Here is a 13,618-nt window from a genome sequence, read left to right on the forward strand (position 1 = left end):
AATTACTTGCCAGAAATTAAAAAATCAAAAAGTATTTTTAGCTTTTCAATTTTATCAAGAAAAAGTTAAAGATTCTTTTGTAAGCGAAAGATTTCTGCGTTCAAAAAAAAAAAAACGTGAATATTAAATATATTTCAATTATGTGAGAGTAGACACGGCGTTACATTAAGACTATTACATTTTTTTAATGGTCCATTTTATTTTTTACTCATTTTGTAACTCAACTTTGGTTGCAGTAGTTTTATACTTTGGTAAGATTATTTATGTTTTTATTATTTAAAAAAAAAATTATTAATATATTTAATCTATTTATGCCAGATCTATAAGTATTTTTACAAAGGTGGTCTTCACAAAAACATTGTTGTGACTCAATTTGTTAAAAAAACATGACGTATATTTTTTTCAATAAATAAGATATTCTTTGCTTTCATGTTTCCGAAAAACATTTCCCTCATTTTTTTTTCTTTTGTTGCTACATTTCAATGACATTTTGACAAATGATTATATCTTTTTGTTATTTTAACACGACTAGATACGATAAATATAAATTAACTTGTTGTAATGCGGCTTCATACAAAATGAGAATTTAGTTTTGAATCCCGTTCTGACCTTATTAAGATGCCTTAAACTAATGGAGGAAATTTTTATTATGTGCAAGCCTATTCGAGGATTCTCAAATATATTCTCAAGTATTCGACAATACTAGGCTTACGCATAAGGATCATACTTATTGGCCAATCACTAATCAACTGAACGAAGCTAATTGGCTGGCGTCACTGACACTACAATTTGACAGATACTTTGAACAGTATAAATTGTAGGTACATGAAAATATCAATGTGCAGTCCGCCAGCAAATTTTCATTTAATATTTGCTCAGACTTTAACGATTTAATAGTTTTTGAAAATCCCACGGATGAGGAAGAAATTCGTCACGAAACGCAAAATTTTTATCGTATTTAGCTCTGGAAAGTTCAAATATAAATATCTTATTTACTGAAATCTTTTAATTACACAACAAATTATGAAAAAAAAGTCTGTGACTTAGTTACTGACCATTAAATTTTTTTTAACTTACATAATTTGTGGTTCAGATGGCTCAATTATTAAAACTTCTGAAGTTCCTAAGTTATACGATAAACGACGCCCGAAATGTGCATAAAATAACGCGTATCAAATGAGTTATACAGAGAAACATGTAAACTTATAACGACTGCAGCTACCTCTTAGACTTCCTGCATAAAAATTTAAGCTTACGATATTTTAATGTTGACTGTCAACGACGCGTAAAGCCTTAGCCTTATAACACAAAAATTAGGTTTTGTGTTTAATCCAGAGCGCAATTCAATGAAAGAGAATACATATGCCAGAATAAACTGGTTCTGAAGCCTGTCGCTGAGCAGTATATACGAATATTTCTGTCACTTCCATAACTAATTTCTCCTCTCTTTGATCGGTACTCTTTGTTTAAAAACGTATAACTAGTTCAATTATACATAAACTAAATTGTTATGTTCTAGATTTACTATTAAGAGTTGTTTTACACAATCCAGCCCCCGTTATAAACCCTCGATTAAGGCTTAAATTGGTTAAAATTAAAATTTTCTGATGGCTGTCAACAAAAGAACTTTTAAAATTTACTTAAAACTTCTTTGTATTTCCAAATAAATTATAAGAAGCAAAAAAAATAATATTTTAGTCTTAACCAGAGTTGACAAAATGCAACTAAAACTTGCGTTCGATAAACATATTCAAAAATTGGTATAATAGGCTTTTGTCCACTAAGAATGAATCGGTTGGATAAAAGTTTCAAATGATTAATCATGATATATAGATTTATTTCTTTTTATAAAATAATTTTAGTAAAATTAGGCATTCAGCCATGTGACAGCAAACACCAATCATAAAATATTGAATGTATTACGTCACGCCATGACAAGCGCTATGTCATGACAAACAACATTATATTTTAATAGAACGAACCAGGTTATTTGATTACAACTGCTTAAACTTGCATACACAAGAATGATTGTATGCCAAATCCTGATGTCATTCAAGACACTCTCCTTTGTTTTCAAAATAAATTTGAATTGGTTTTTTTAATAATACTTTTTTGGTGTCAATCAGATACTAATGTAACGTATATACTAATTTTTCAAATTTAGAACAAAAGCCTATTGTAAATATCGATTTTTCATAATGATTGTTGGAGTAAAACAACTATATCTTGAATATGTAATATTCGAATCCTAATTTTGATAAACTTAATAACTAAATAAACTCAGATCTTTTTCTTAAGTTTTTTTTTTACTTGGAATGTCATCAAGGTACTCTGATCTTGTATAAATTACTGTAGCCGATCACTAAAGCTTAGGATTTGACTTTTTAAAGATTAATATTGTCAATCAATGTTAATTTAAGTTCAAACATGAGTTTTCGCCGGCCATTTCATTTTTACTAACCGAAATCGGAAAAATCGATCAAATTAACCGAACTATCAATGGACTTTTTGTTGTGTATTTTCATTATATCCGACACACTAATTTATTTTTAGCTCTGCCATTGCTCTTTATCAGAGAGGTTTTTGTATTTGCTAAATTTCATACTGAAATTTGAAAATGAGAAAATAATTCTATCGATTGAATTCGATACTTAGTCTTGATGTGTTGGTTGTCGACGAGTCTGTCATTGTATATAAAAGTTTTATGTTAGTCTTTATTTTCATTAGCCAATTCCTAAACTTTTCGATCGAATTGAGACTGTAAAACGTTTTATAATAAAATTCGACAAAAATATCGTTTATAAAAGACAATTATCTATTATTAAATTTTTTATACAAGATTGTGTTTATTATCCTAAAGTTAAAGGGTGAAATGCATCATGTGCTTAGACCATTAACTACATGGACTGACCGTCAAACGATTTAAAGTGTGTCAGTATCTGAGGTAATTGCTTGGGTCAAATCCATCACGGTGGCGGTGTGGATATACCAAAACAAAGGTTTGTTGTCATTGTAGATTCGTAAGAAATAATGTGATACGCATTTTTTTAAGTCAAAAAGCGAAAAAGTTCAGTGAAATCACGATGTTTTATGTAAAACATTTTGTGATATGAAAATTTGACATTCAATGTATGTGTTTTTGAAAAATGTCTCTATATTGAATGTATATTTTTTTGATAAATGTCCCTAAATTCTTTTAATAAATGTATTTTTTTGATAAATGCTCCTAACTGACTCAAGCAATTACTTCATTTGTTTGCACACCTCTCACTGTACGGAAAGATAGGCGATGTTCAGTCTATGTATTTAATGGTCTAAGATCATGTATGGAACACTCCTCAATTGAAGCAAAATTACTTTTTATTGAAACATGTTAACTAATTATTTCATTATTCCTCCTCACATAGCAATTTATTTTCGGTATCTATCATATTTCGGCCTAATTTTATTTTGGGCGTATAATAATTAATGTCAAATTAAATAAATAAAATCGTTTACAGTCTAAGCTGGACTTACTTAAAATAAACTTTACGTTTATTTTTCAAAAAATGTTTAATAAAAAAATAACTTCAATACTTAATATATACAAAAATACATTTAAATTAAAAATAAGCACTAAAACTATTGATTGTAGTCCACATAAACTCTAACCACTTCACCTGAGTACTTTCGTTGGGAAGGCATAAAATAAAAGTCTGGTTGTACAATATCTTGTTGGTGTGGATGACGTGGTCCATTATGGTGATAAGATTGTTGTCTAGGTAATGAGTAAGTGCTACGTTCATGTGGATGATAATATCCACCAGCGGCGGGTCCAGCATGAGAGCGTGGCCTTTGTAGGGATCGTGTATCGTTACGGTATGGATACACACCACCAGGCATTAATGTTGCAGCATGAATTTTTTCACGATAATGATATTGTTCCGGATTACCATTACCATGACGTGCATTATTTTCACCACCTTTTTTATTATGATGACGTCCGCCATCTTCACGTCCACCATCCACTTGATCACGTGACATTTGTTGATTACCGTTACTATTGACTTTTTCTTCGATTTCGAATGCATCAAACGCATAATTTGTATTTGCTGCTGAATAATCTTTCCATGATGAATTTGGAATTAAATGAATCTATAAATAAGGTTTTTGAAAATTAGTTATTTATCAATTTTGGAATAGATCAATGTATATTTTTTGTCTCTCAAACATACACACTCACACATTCAGAAAACATAAAAAAATTTTAAGCAGGTGCAGTTTGGTGCTTTAAAAAAATTAATTGGTGCAATTTTAAAAATACAAAAAATTTGAGTGATGCGAATCAAAATAAAACTCATAAAACTCACCCTGATTCTTTTACCAGTGGCGAGGGCGTTGTTGGGGATGATGATTATTGTGTTGGGGATGACCCCAATATTGATGTTGCAGTTGTTCCTCACGTGTATGGAAATAACCAGGTGTTTCAAGCTGAATGGAATACACTCGCTAATATAACGACAAACAACACAAATTAGAATTTCAGTTAATTATAAAAACTGACTAAAATTATTATACATTTTCAATTGATTTATATTTCTTTTTTCATCGCTTCACTCAAATTTTCGTCTCAATAATGTTAAAAATAAATTTGGTTTTAATATTCACTTACTTTATGATTTGGAGATGAATGTCGTGTAGCTTTATAGATTGTACATGTAGCTTGTACAATGGCAACTAACACTAAGGCGGCAATACATCCTAACACGATGTATAACTTCACTTCGGATAAATCGAAGAAACCCTTTTGTGTGTTATCGCCACCTTCTGGTTTGATATCGGATGTTACTGGAATGGAAAAATATATCTCAAAGTATACTCAATTGAAGTTTATTGTTTTTTTCAGTAGCCCATAACTATTGCAAAAAAATTTTGCGAAAACTATTTACATCGTTTTAGAGAATTCTTAACAAATATCCGCGAGTTTATGATGGTAAAATATTGTTTTTCTTGTGGAAACAATCGTATGAAAAAAGCTGTAAATTAAGCAGTTAAATTGTATAAAGAGTGTTTATGAATAATTTTTGGATAATATCGATCCGCCTTTAAATAAACTGGCGGAAAAAATGAATATAAACCTGGTGTGAGTACCGGAACTCTGGAACATCCGAGAGTTCCGTTTGAGACCTGCTAGCTACTCCTGAATGAGGATATCTTAAAAAAAAACTAGTTGTGGATGAAAGGAAGAACGCACTTGTGGTAGCACAAGACCTATATCACATCAAAGGGCATCTATAAGTAAAATTGTCGCGGCTATTACAGGACACTGGCTAGGCAGCAGGCACGCAAAACACCTGGGTCTGCCAGTGTAGAACGATTATTTCAGACGCTGTTAGAGTTGGAAGGTGAAAGATTCGATGCCAGGAAGAAATCGACTCACTTGAGCCAGCCTTTCTTTGATGACCTCTCCGCCTTTCTGCCCGTTGACATCAAAACACTCCTGCTGTTTTCAACAGTTCCAAATTATTACTGGAGTAGTACTCGGAGAGGGGCTATTCCTTTTTCGGTATCATAACGAACTTTGGTCTCACCCCAAGACAACTACTCTAACCAAACCTAACGTAGAAGTTGTTTGGAAACTTGTTCTTCACTATTATAAAACTGTCTGTCAGATTATGTGTTCATTCGAATAATACATAAAAATTACTCGACCGAAATTGCATTTTAAAAGCTTATGATAACTTAAAAACTGGTAAATTGGTTTACCAGCGTTTTCATTCAAAAGTTCGAAAATGTAAGAAGAAATTTACAGCCCAGTAAAAAACCTTGGGTGCATAATCCACTCAAAATTATATGCTATGTCGATAAGCATTGGAAAAATAATGAACCTTAAAGATATCAAAGATAAACTGCAAGTATCAAAGGTTTAATGATAGATTAAAGGATTTTAATATGCAATAGCGTAACGGATTGCAAGGAAAGGGTTCGCATAGCTGACCAAGACCAATAATCCTAATATAAATTTAAAAATAAAGCCAACGAAGAAGATATTTTTTAATAAGTGTAACGAAGTAATTATTATGCACATTTTTCCTATTTGAAATATTGTGATGAAGTTACGTCAAAGAAGTTACAAGCTTGATAAAAATTCTATAGAGATACTTACAACTAGCTGATTCAAAAACAAAGAAACCAGGATCAACTTTTAAAGCACCAACTTGTCCAGAGTTAACTGATGTTTTTAAAACATTTTCTACCATACTATTATCACTTTCATCTACTTCGTTATTCTTCAACGATCGCCCTTTTTCATATACGGCTTTATCTAAATGTAATTCCATCTTTGCAATTACATCATTACCTTCCCTAAAAATTTTGTTGAAGAATAAGTATAATCAATTAGGTATGAATATTTCATGTATTTTATTTAAAATTAAATTAAAATACGTACTCTTCAATGTTTGCCACATTTAATTTTCGGTAACCAGGTACTTTTGAAACAACATTTTCAAAATTATTATTGATAACATTTGACAATTCATCAAATTCTTGTGTACCGGGTTTGGGTGCATGGAAATTTTCACCTAATTTAACAATTTTTACTGCAACGTTGTAAATCAATTGTGGTGGTAATGTTGTTGTTGATACGAACATTTCGCCATCATCTGAAATAAAATTATTTGTTTCAAAAAATGTATCGAGTATTCTGTTTGAAATTTGGCAATAATTGTAGACAATGACAAAAAGTCAGCCATGCGAAGTCATGCCCACAATTGACAGGCGTAATCTGAATTAAAATAAAATATTTGCTCATCGACATTTACCGAATCGATTTTTCAATCGTTGCAACATTTTATCTAATTTTACATATCTCTTTCTCAACAAGCAAAACCATGCTCTTTAATTTTGAATGATGATTTCCGTGTTTTGAATGATGATTTCCTGGGTTGACGAAGTTAAAATTTGGGAAACACATTGCCGGACCGGACGTCAAAATATCACTCGAAGCTTTGTTTGCTTTCACATGTTTTTACCAACCCGAATAACGTTCAAAAGCAACTGATACTTTGAGCTGATAATTTACTTTTTACAAAATATAAATGATTACCTTCGCCACAAGATTTGATGCAAACTTTTTCGGTTGAAACAACTGGTATAACATCATGTTTACGAATTTTCTTGTTAACGCTATTGAATATTCCTCCTTTGATTGGGAACATCAAATATAAACATTCGTCATCAGTAAATGAAAAATCCTGGAAAGAGAAATTAATATTAAGTATGCAAAAAATTTCATACATTATTTCACACATACTTTAATATCGTTGGATTGACGTTTTCTTGTAAAGTACAAATTAGTAGCACCATCTACGATTTTTCCACTGATATTATAAATTGATTGAGAATTATCTAACGATGGTTGTGTATAACCATTAATCCATGTATCCATCATAAATGCTCGACCAGTTTTATCAACCCATCCCAAAATTGCATCGGTTTGAGACTATTTAGAAAAGAAAAAAAAACGTGGAGTTAAAATCTAAATTTGAAATGACTAGATTTTAAATTCAATACTAACCATACGTTGATCTTTTGAAAATCCAATTCCTGTCCAAGTTTCTGTATTAGTGGTTTGTACAGTAAATCGAATTTCATCAGTTTTTCGAATGTAATTCCATTCTGCATAATATTCGCAATTATTTTTATTTGGATTACATGTTTTCGGTTGTTTCCATTGTCCACCACATTTACTGCGATCTAATCCATGAATTTCGTTTAGCTCTTTTTGTTTTTCCTCTGCAAAAGGTATATTTTATCATGAGCTTGCTTTTTTGGCAGTGTTTAATAACTTGGAAATATACACGAAAGAAAATTTTTTTTTGTAGAATATTGTTTCGATCTTTTTTTTAATAGAGGAGTTAAATTTGATTGAGCCCAACTTCCCTAAATACGATATTGTAAGCTATCTCGTTAGCCATATAAAATATATGAAGTAAGAAGAGTTTTTATGGATGTTGCCTTTCAACCAACCATTGCTACTACAAAGATTTCGAATACCGAGCCTTCGCGTAAAATCTTGCGCCTTTTCTTTAATCATCTTATTCTGCAAAGAGTAGATTTTGGCACATTAAATTCGACACGGACTACATCGCGTGTCTTTGAACTTCGCGTCGATTTGAACCGCCGTTTCAGTATTTTCAAATAAGCATCCGTATGATAGCAAAGCAACACCTAAAACTGAAAGCCATTGGCTCTCAAAATTGGTTAAGTGCTAAAATTACGGGTAGAATAAGAATAAGTAAGTAAAAAAAACACTTCTCGGTTAAAAAGGTTAATGTATATAAAATTCACTCGCTGTCTCAGTTATAAAGGTAACTATGACGATAAAATCGAAAGAACGAATCCCAGATATAGTAGAGGTTTGCTTCGTCCCGCTAACAGAGATAATTCAGTGCCAAAGTGATGGGACCTCACCATGAATTCCAGTCATGGAGGTTTCCCACTTTTCCAGGTCCCGCTTAGCCAAGTTTCACTGTTCTTGCCAGAAAGCGCGGTGAACTCTCGTTACGACTCTGCTGAATGTATGTATTTAAAAAAAACTCTTACAATACGTACCATAGAAATTCATAACAACTTGACCTCGTTGGCTGCCATGACCATGATATTTCAATTCATCTGGTTTATAGAAATCTTTAACTGTGGCATGTTCTTTTTCTAAACCAGATTTCGGTACATGTATATATTGACCAGGTTCTTGTCCTTTAGCCCAAATCACATGCATCAATGCATTTTCAATTGAATGATCAGTTGGCTCTTTACTATCTAAGCTTTTACGGAATAAAATTGTTGTTACACCATCTTTTTCAAAACCAAGTGCTGCCTTCAATTCGTTTTTACCACCCCAGAAATTATCCGGGCGTGGTGTTGAACGATCTCTTGTGTAAAAATCACCAATACGACTATTTGTACCTCGTGCCATACCAATTACCATATCGGTACAGTCCATTGGATTAAAGTCATGTTTTGGTGTGTATTTATTTAATTTTGAATTAATAGCTCCTAAATTTAGAAAAAAATGAATCAACCAAATCATATAAATTTCTATTTTAAACAGTTTCATAATTTATTCAAATAATTTTTGAATTTCTAGCCTAAAATGGGTATCTTTGATAGAACCCTAATTGCATTTCAGTTAATTTTGTATTAAATTTTTAAGAACCTGTTCGTAAAATACCTACGCTGTAAATCAAGGTAGAATCGAATTTAATGGCACGTTAACAATATGTGAAAAAAAAGAAGGAACGCAGAAAAAGACATTGTGTTTTTATAATTTATGTGAGATATTGTCTATTTTCTCTCCAATCTCAATTTTTCTTGCGACAAACATCTATGCAATTACTTATTGCGTGCCAAACATAAACGGAGAGAGGGGGTTTATTCCTCACATTTCGAACGAAGCAAAAACGACTTTCCCTAGAACAATTTGGTCAGAGATACAGAAATATTGGTCTTCGCACGAATTTTTACGACCATTATTTCTATATTTCACCAATTTGAACTTGTTAACTAGACTGTAAGCCCAATTGGGCGTTATTTAACTTTCAGAAGTTATTACAGAATATTTTATGAACAGCCCTTATGTTAAAATTATTTCATGCGTAAAAATGTTAAACTTCAAATATTTAAGAAAAAAAATACCTTTAATTGGTGCAGACTTTTTGACAGAATCTGGTTCAGGTTTAGGTTCTGGGTTACTATTGGGTTCAGGTTCTGAGCTTGGCTCTGGTTCTGATTTAGGTTCAGGTTCAGAACTAGGTTCCGGTTCAGAATTGGGTTCTGGTTCTGATTTAGGTTCAGGTTCCGAACTAGGTTCTGGCTCAGATTTTGGTTCAGGTTCAGAGCTAGGCTCTGGTTCAGTAGTGGGTTCAGGTTCAGAGCTAGGCTCTGGCTCTGATTTAGGTTCAGGCTCAGAGCTAGGCTCAGGTTCTGATTTCGGTTCTGGTTCAGATGTGGGTTCTGGTTCGGATGTTGGTTCGGATTTCGGTTCGGGTTCTGTTGTAGGTTCAGGCTCGGATTTTGGACTAGGTTCTGTAATAGGTTCGCTGTGTGGTTCTGGAGTTGTTGTAGGTTCAGACGACGGTTCTGGTTCAGTGCTTGGCTCCGCTACAGGATCTATTTTTAAATACATGCAGAAATACAAACACCAATATTTTACAAAAGTTATATAAAACAAAATATTTATGATTATTTTTGTTTTAATGTGTTGTGATTTTGTGCGCAAATATATACAGAGTGCCCCAAATAAAATTTCCATTATTTATATAAATACAGAGTGTTCGAAAAGTACAGTATACAATTCAACGATGATGTTAATATAACTCTTCAACCTTACCTTATTTACAATCTTTCATTTATTATTTTTCAAAATATAAAAAAATAATTTCCACGAAGATTAAATCAACACTGTCTGTACATGGTATTTCAACAATTAACTCAGTCAATTGTTGGTTTTCACTTGTTGGGTTTAAGTTTAGTTTTATTAACTCATTTTCATAAAAAAATTTTATTGTCTAAAATTCGATCTTCTTGGTCGCTAATAAATTAGAATGGAAAAGGGAATACCATGCACATTTAGGTTTATGCTAAGACTAGAGTATCAGTAAATTTCGCCAGTTTCTACTAGGCATTTGTTCGGGTTATGTAAATAGTTATGTATTCTCAAAATCTGATCCGTTTTTCCGAAACGCATAGGTGGCAATTGCTCTTTTTCTGTCTGATTAAGTCTGCCACTGCTTTTAGAGGCGTGATTCCATTTACAAAAGTTGTTTAAACAAATATGAAGAGCTATATTATCTGTTGAATTTTGGGTATTATTTTCAGAACAGCCTGTATAATAATAAGTAATAGTTGTGCTATAAAATAATGTAATCGTTATTAGAAAATTTATTTAGGCCACACAGTACGATGTGTGTTAATGTTATTGTAAGAAAAATGCTATAAACTAAAATTTTCAATCCATATTTTGTTCGTGCTAATGTATCTTTGATGCGTACCTGTCTTTTGAACTTGTCTCTTGCGACGACGTCCTTGTTTGGTGCTAACTTTAAATGAGACACTTGTAGCAATAGTTCCTTCTGATGGAAATACAACCTCATCACGATCCCGTTTGACTTCTCGTGAAAATAACGTTTTTCGTGGTGGTACAAAACGTAATGAGCTAGTGGTTTGGTATGGTTTTGAAGTAGTTTCAGGTTCTGGTTCACTTTTTGGTTCTGGTTCACTACTTGGCTCTGGTTCTGTTGTTGGCTCTGGTTCACTTTTTGGTTCAGGCTCTGAATTTGGCTCTGGTTCACTCTTTGGTTCGGGTTCTGAGTTTGGCTCGGGTTCTGAACTTGGTTCCGGTTCACTTTTTGGTTCGGGTTCTGAGTTTGGTTCTGGTTCACTATTAGGTTCTGGCTCTGAATTCGGTTCCGGTTCACTGTTTGGTTCAGTGGAATTTTGACCTTTGTCAAATATTTTTGGGAAATTTTTACATGTACTTGTAAGTGATCGTGGACGCCATCCTAAACCTACATAGCTTGTACCATTTACAACCATTACAACTTCCAGTTCGTTTTGATCTTTTAATATTCGCCAGTATAATTTGAAATTATCGCTTAATTGTTTCATTGTGTACACTTCAAAATCAATATCTGTTGATTTCACTGGAGACCCTATAAATTAAATTTTTTTTTCAATATTAATGTTTTTGTTATGAAAAAGTAATTAGTTTGGCTGTTATTTGTTCACCCTAATTTATTATAAAAGCTGCCGCTCTTTCAATATAAGCAATCTTAATTCATCCTTGCTAGGCGAAGAGGAACGTATTTATATTCTGGCATTATTTACACATACAAAAAATAATAATCACCCAAGATAATAATGAGATTTAACACTTACGTTGAGCACAACCAGGTCCAAACCATCCTAATTGACAATAACAATGTTTACGAGGCGCTGTTGTGGCCTGTACATCAACACATGTTCCATGATTACCACAGTCAGCATTTTCAATACATTCATCACGATATTGACAACGATTTCCATAGTATAATCGATCACATTTACATTTTCCATTCACGAAATACCTTCCATGACTACTACAATCTTCATGGTACTTTTTACCTACGAAAATAAAACCATATTTAGTTTTGGTATTATACATCCTTAATGGTTTCTGATCAGAAACTGTGGGTTGAGAGTGTGGTCTTTTTATGTGTATTTGAAGCTCTAAGCAGGTGAAATTTGGTCTTTTTATAATAAAATTAGCTGATACCCATACACTGGGCTTAAAAGTAAAAACCACCGTTTTATAGCCTCCATCTGTCTGAATTATCCCCCTTCCATAACACTCGAAGGGATTGTTTTACGTAGCTAAAATATATGCAGTTTTTAATTTTCTTCAAAGTGTAAAATAGTCATAATTCATTGAGTATATCAAAAAAGATGGCCATGAATTGAGCTACATGATTGTTCAGTTTCATTCAAATCCATTCATTAGTTTTTGCGTGAAAGCGTAACAAACAAACGTCCTTACTTTCAAATTTATAATCTATAAGTATACTAAATTTGGAGCTAGCTATAACTTAAATCTTAAAAACTGATAAATGGACTTTCAAAACTTGCACAAGAACTTCAATACAAAATTATAAGCTTGAAATTTGGCACAAGATTAAAATTTATATAGTTAAAGATTAGTTGAACTTACGTGTAACAATATCAACATCAGCACATGACCAAAATCGATAATTATTACCCCATTCTGATGCTAATCGTAGTAATCTGATCGTACAATCTTCGCATGTATAATTATCTGGTAATTTTACAGAAAAAGATTGAGCTCTGTAACAGAATATAACAAAATTTTAATCCAATAATCTACTTTTCATTTCTTTTTTTAAATAATCTTACGTTGCATCGTCTCCAATAAATTCAGATCCTTTAATTGTTGGTGTTAAATCCAATACTGGCCTTTCTAATGGATCTAATAATTGTAATTTGAATCCACCCTAAAATAGAAAAAATAAAATAAAATACAAACGAAAGTAATATAAATTGATTTTCAATGCTAGAAAATAAGTACCATGTGAAAGAGATTTTATTTAAAACAAATTGGAAGCTTTTAAACACATCTTAACGGTGTTCCCAAAAAACATGAGTGTATGCAAATATTTGAGACTTACTTTTCAAATTTTGAGGGTTAATTTTTTTAGAACTTGTGAAAACTAAATGAAAATGAAGAGTTGATTTATATTTCTGTAATCATAGCTTTTGAAATATTAATGCCTTTTAAAAAAGATTTAGAGAAAATCATTTACAGAAGAAATACTTATTTTCTTAACAGAAATGCCATTCATTTTAGTATGCATTTTATGGAAAAACGAGTACAGCTTGGAATAATTTTCTATATAGGAAAATATTTGTCATGCTTTTTAATAAATATTAATTTTCAAATTTTATCTTAAGAAAATTACCCTTGTTACATATTAAAGCATACCTCTAAAAACACTTCAATGTCCATGTTTAAAATGGAAACTTTAACAGTTCATATCTATACATTTAACACCGTAAGGAGTACTAAAAAATTTAACAACTAATA

General features: G+C 31.8%; 1 protein-coding gene across 2 annotated transcripts in view; it reads right to left on the bottom strand.

Annotated features, from left to right (window-relative positions):
- Positions 1-3,175: 3,175 nt before the first annotated feature.
- The window catches only part of LOC123297479, an 85,383-nt gene continuing 74,940 nt past the window's right edge, over positions 3,176-13,618 (bottom strand). Inside the window, exons 5-18 of one of the 2 annotated variants that reach the window (XM_044879152.1) lie at positions 12,931-13,028; positions 12,728-12,861; positions 11,920-12,144; positions 11,034-11,693; positions 9,679-10,152; positions 8,596-9,039; positions 7,559-7,776; positions 7,295-7,483; positions 7,088-7,235; positions 6,431-6,644; positions 6,146-6,345; positions 4,652-4,827; positions 4,350-4,488; positions 3,996-4,134 (exon numbers count right to left, since the gene is read on the bottom strand). In XM_044879152.1, coding sequence (XP_044735087.1) covers positions 4,360-4,488; positions 4,652-4,827; positions 6,146-6,345; positions 6,431-6,644; positions 7,088-7,235; positions 7,295-7,483; positions 7,559-7,776; positions 8,596-9,039; positions 9,679-10,152; positions 11,034-11,693; positions 11,920-12,144; positions 12,728-12,861; positions 12,931-13,028 — 3,309 coding nt within the window. In that variant the 3' untranslated portion in view covers positions 3,996-4,134; positions 4,350-4,359. Of the gene's footprint in view, positions 4,135-4,349; positions 4,489-4,651; positions 4,828-6,145; positions 6,346-6,430; positions 6,645-7,087; positions 7,236-7,294; positions 7,484-7,558; positions 7,777-8,595; positions 9,040-9,678; positions 10,153-11,033; positions 11,694-11,919; positions 12,145-12,727; positions 12,862-12,930; positions 13,029-13,618 lie in introns of both variants that reach the window. The other variant, XM_044879151.1, reaches the window with a different exon arrangement.

The sequence above is a fragment of the Chrysoperla carnea genome, chromosome 4 (genome assembly GCF_905475395.1).
Source record: "Chrysoperla carnea chromosome 4, inChrCarn1.1, whole genome shotgun sequence".
NCBI lineage: Eukaryota > Metazoa > Arthropoda > Insecta > Neuroptera > Chrysopidae > Chrysoperla > Chrysoperla carnea.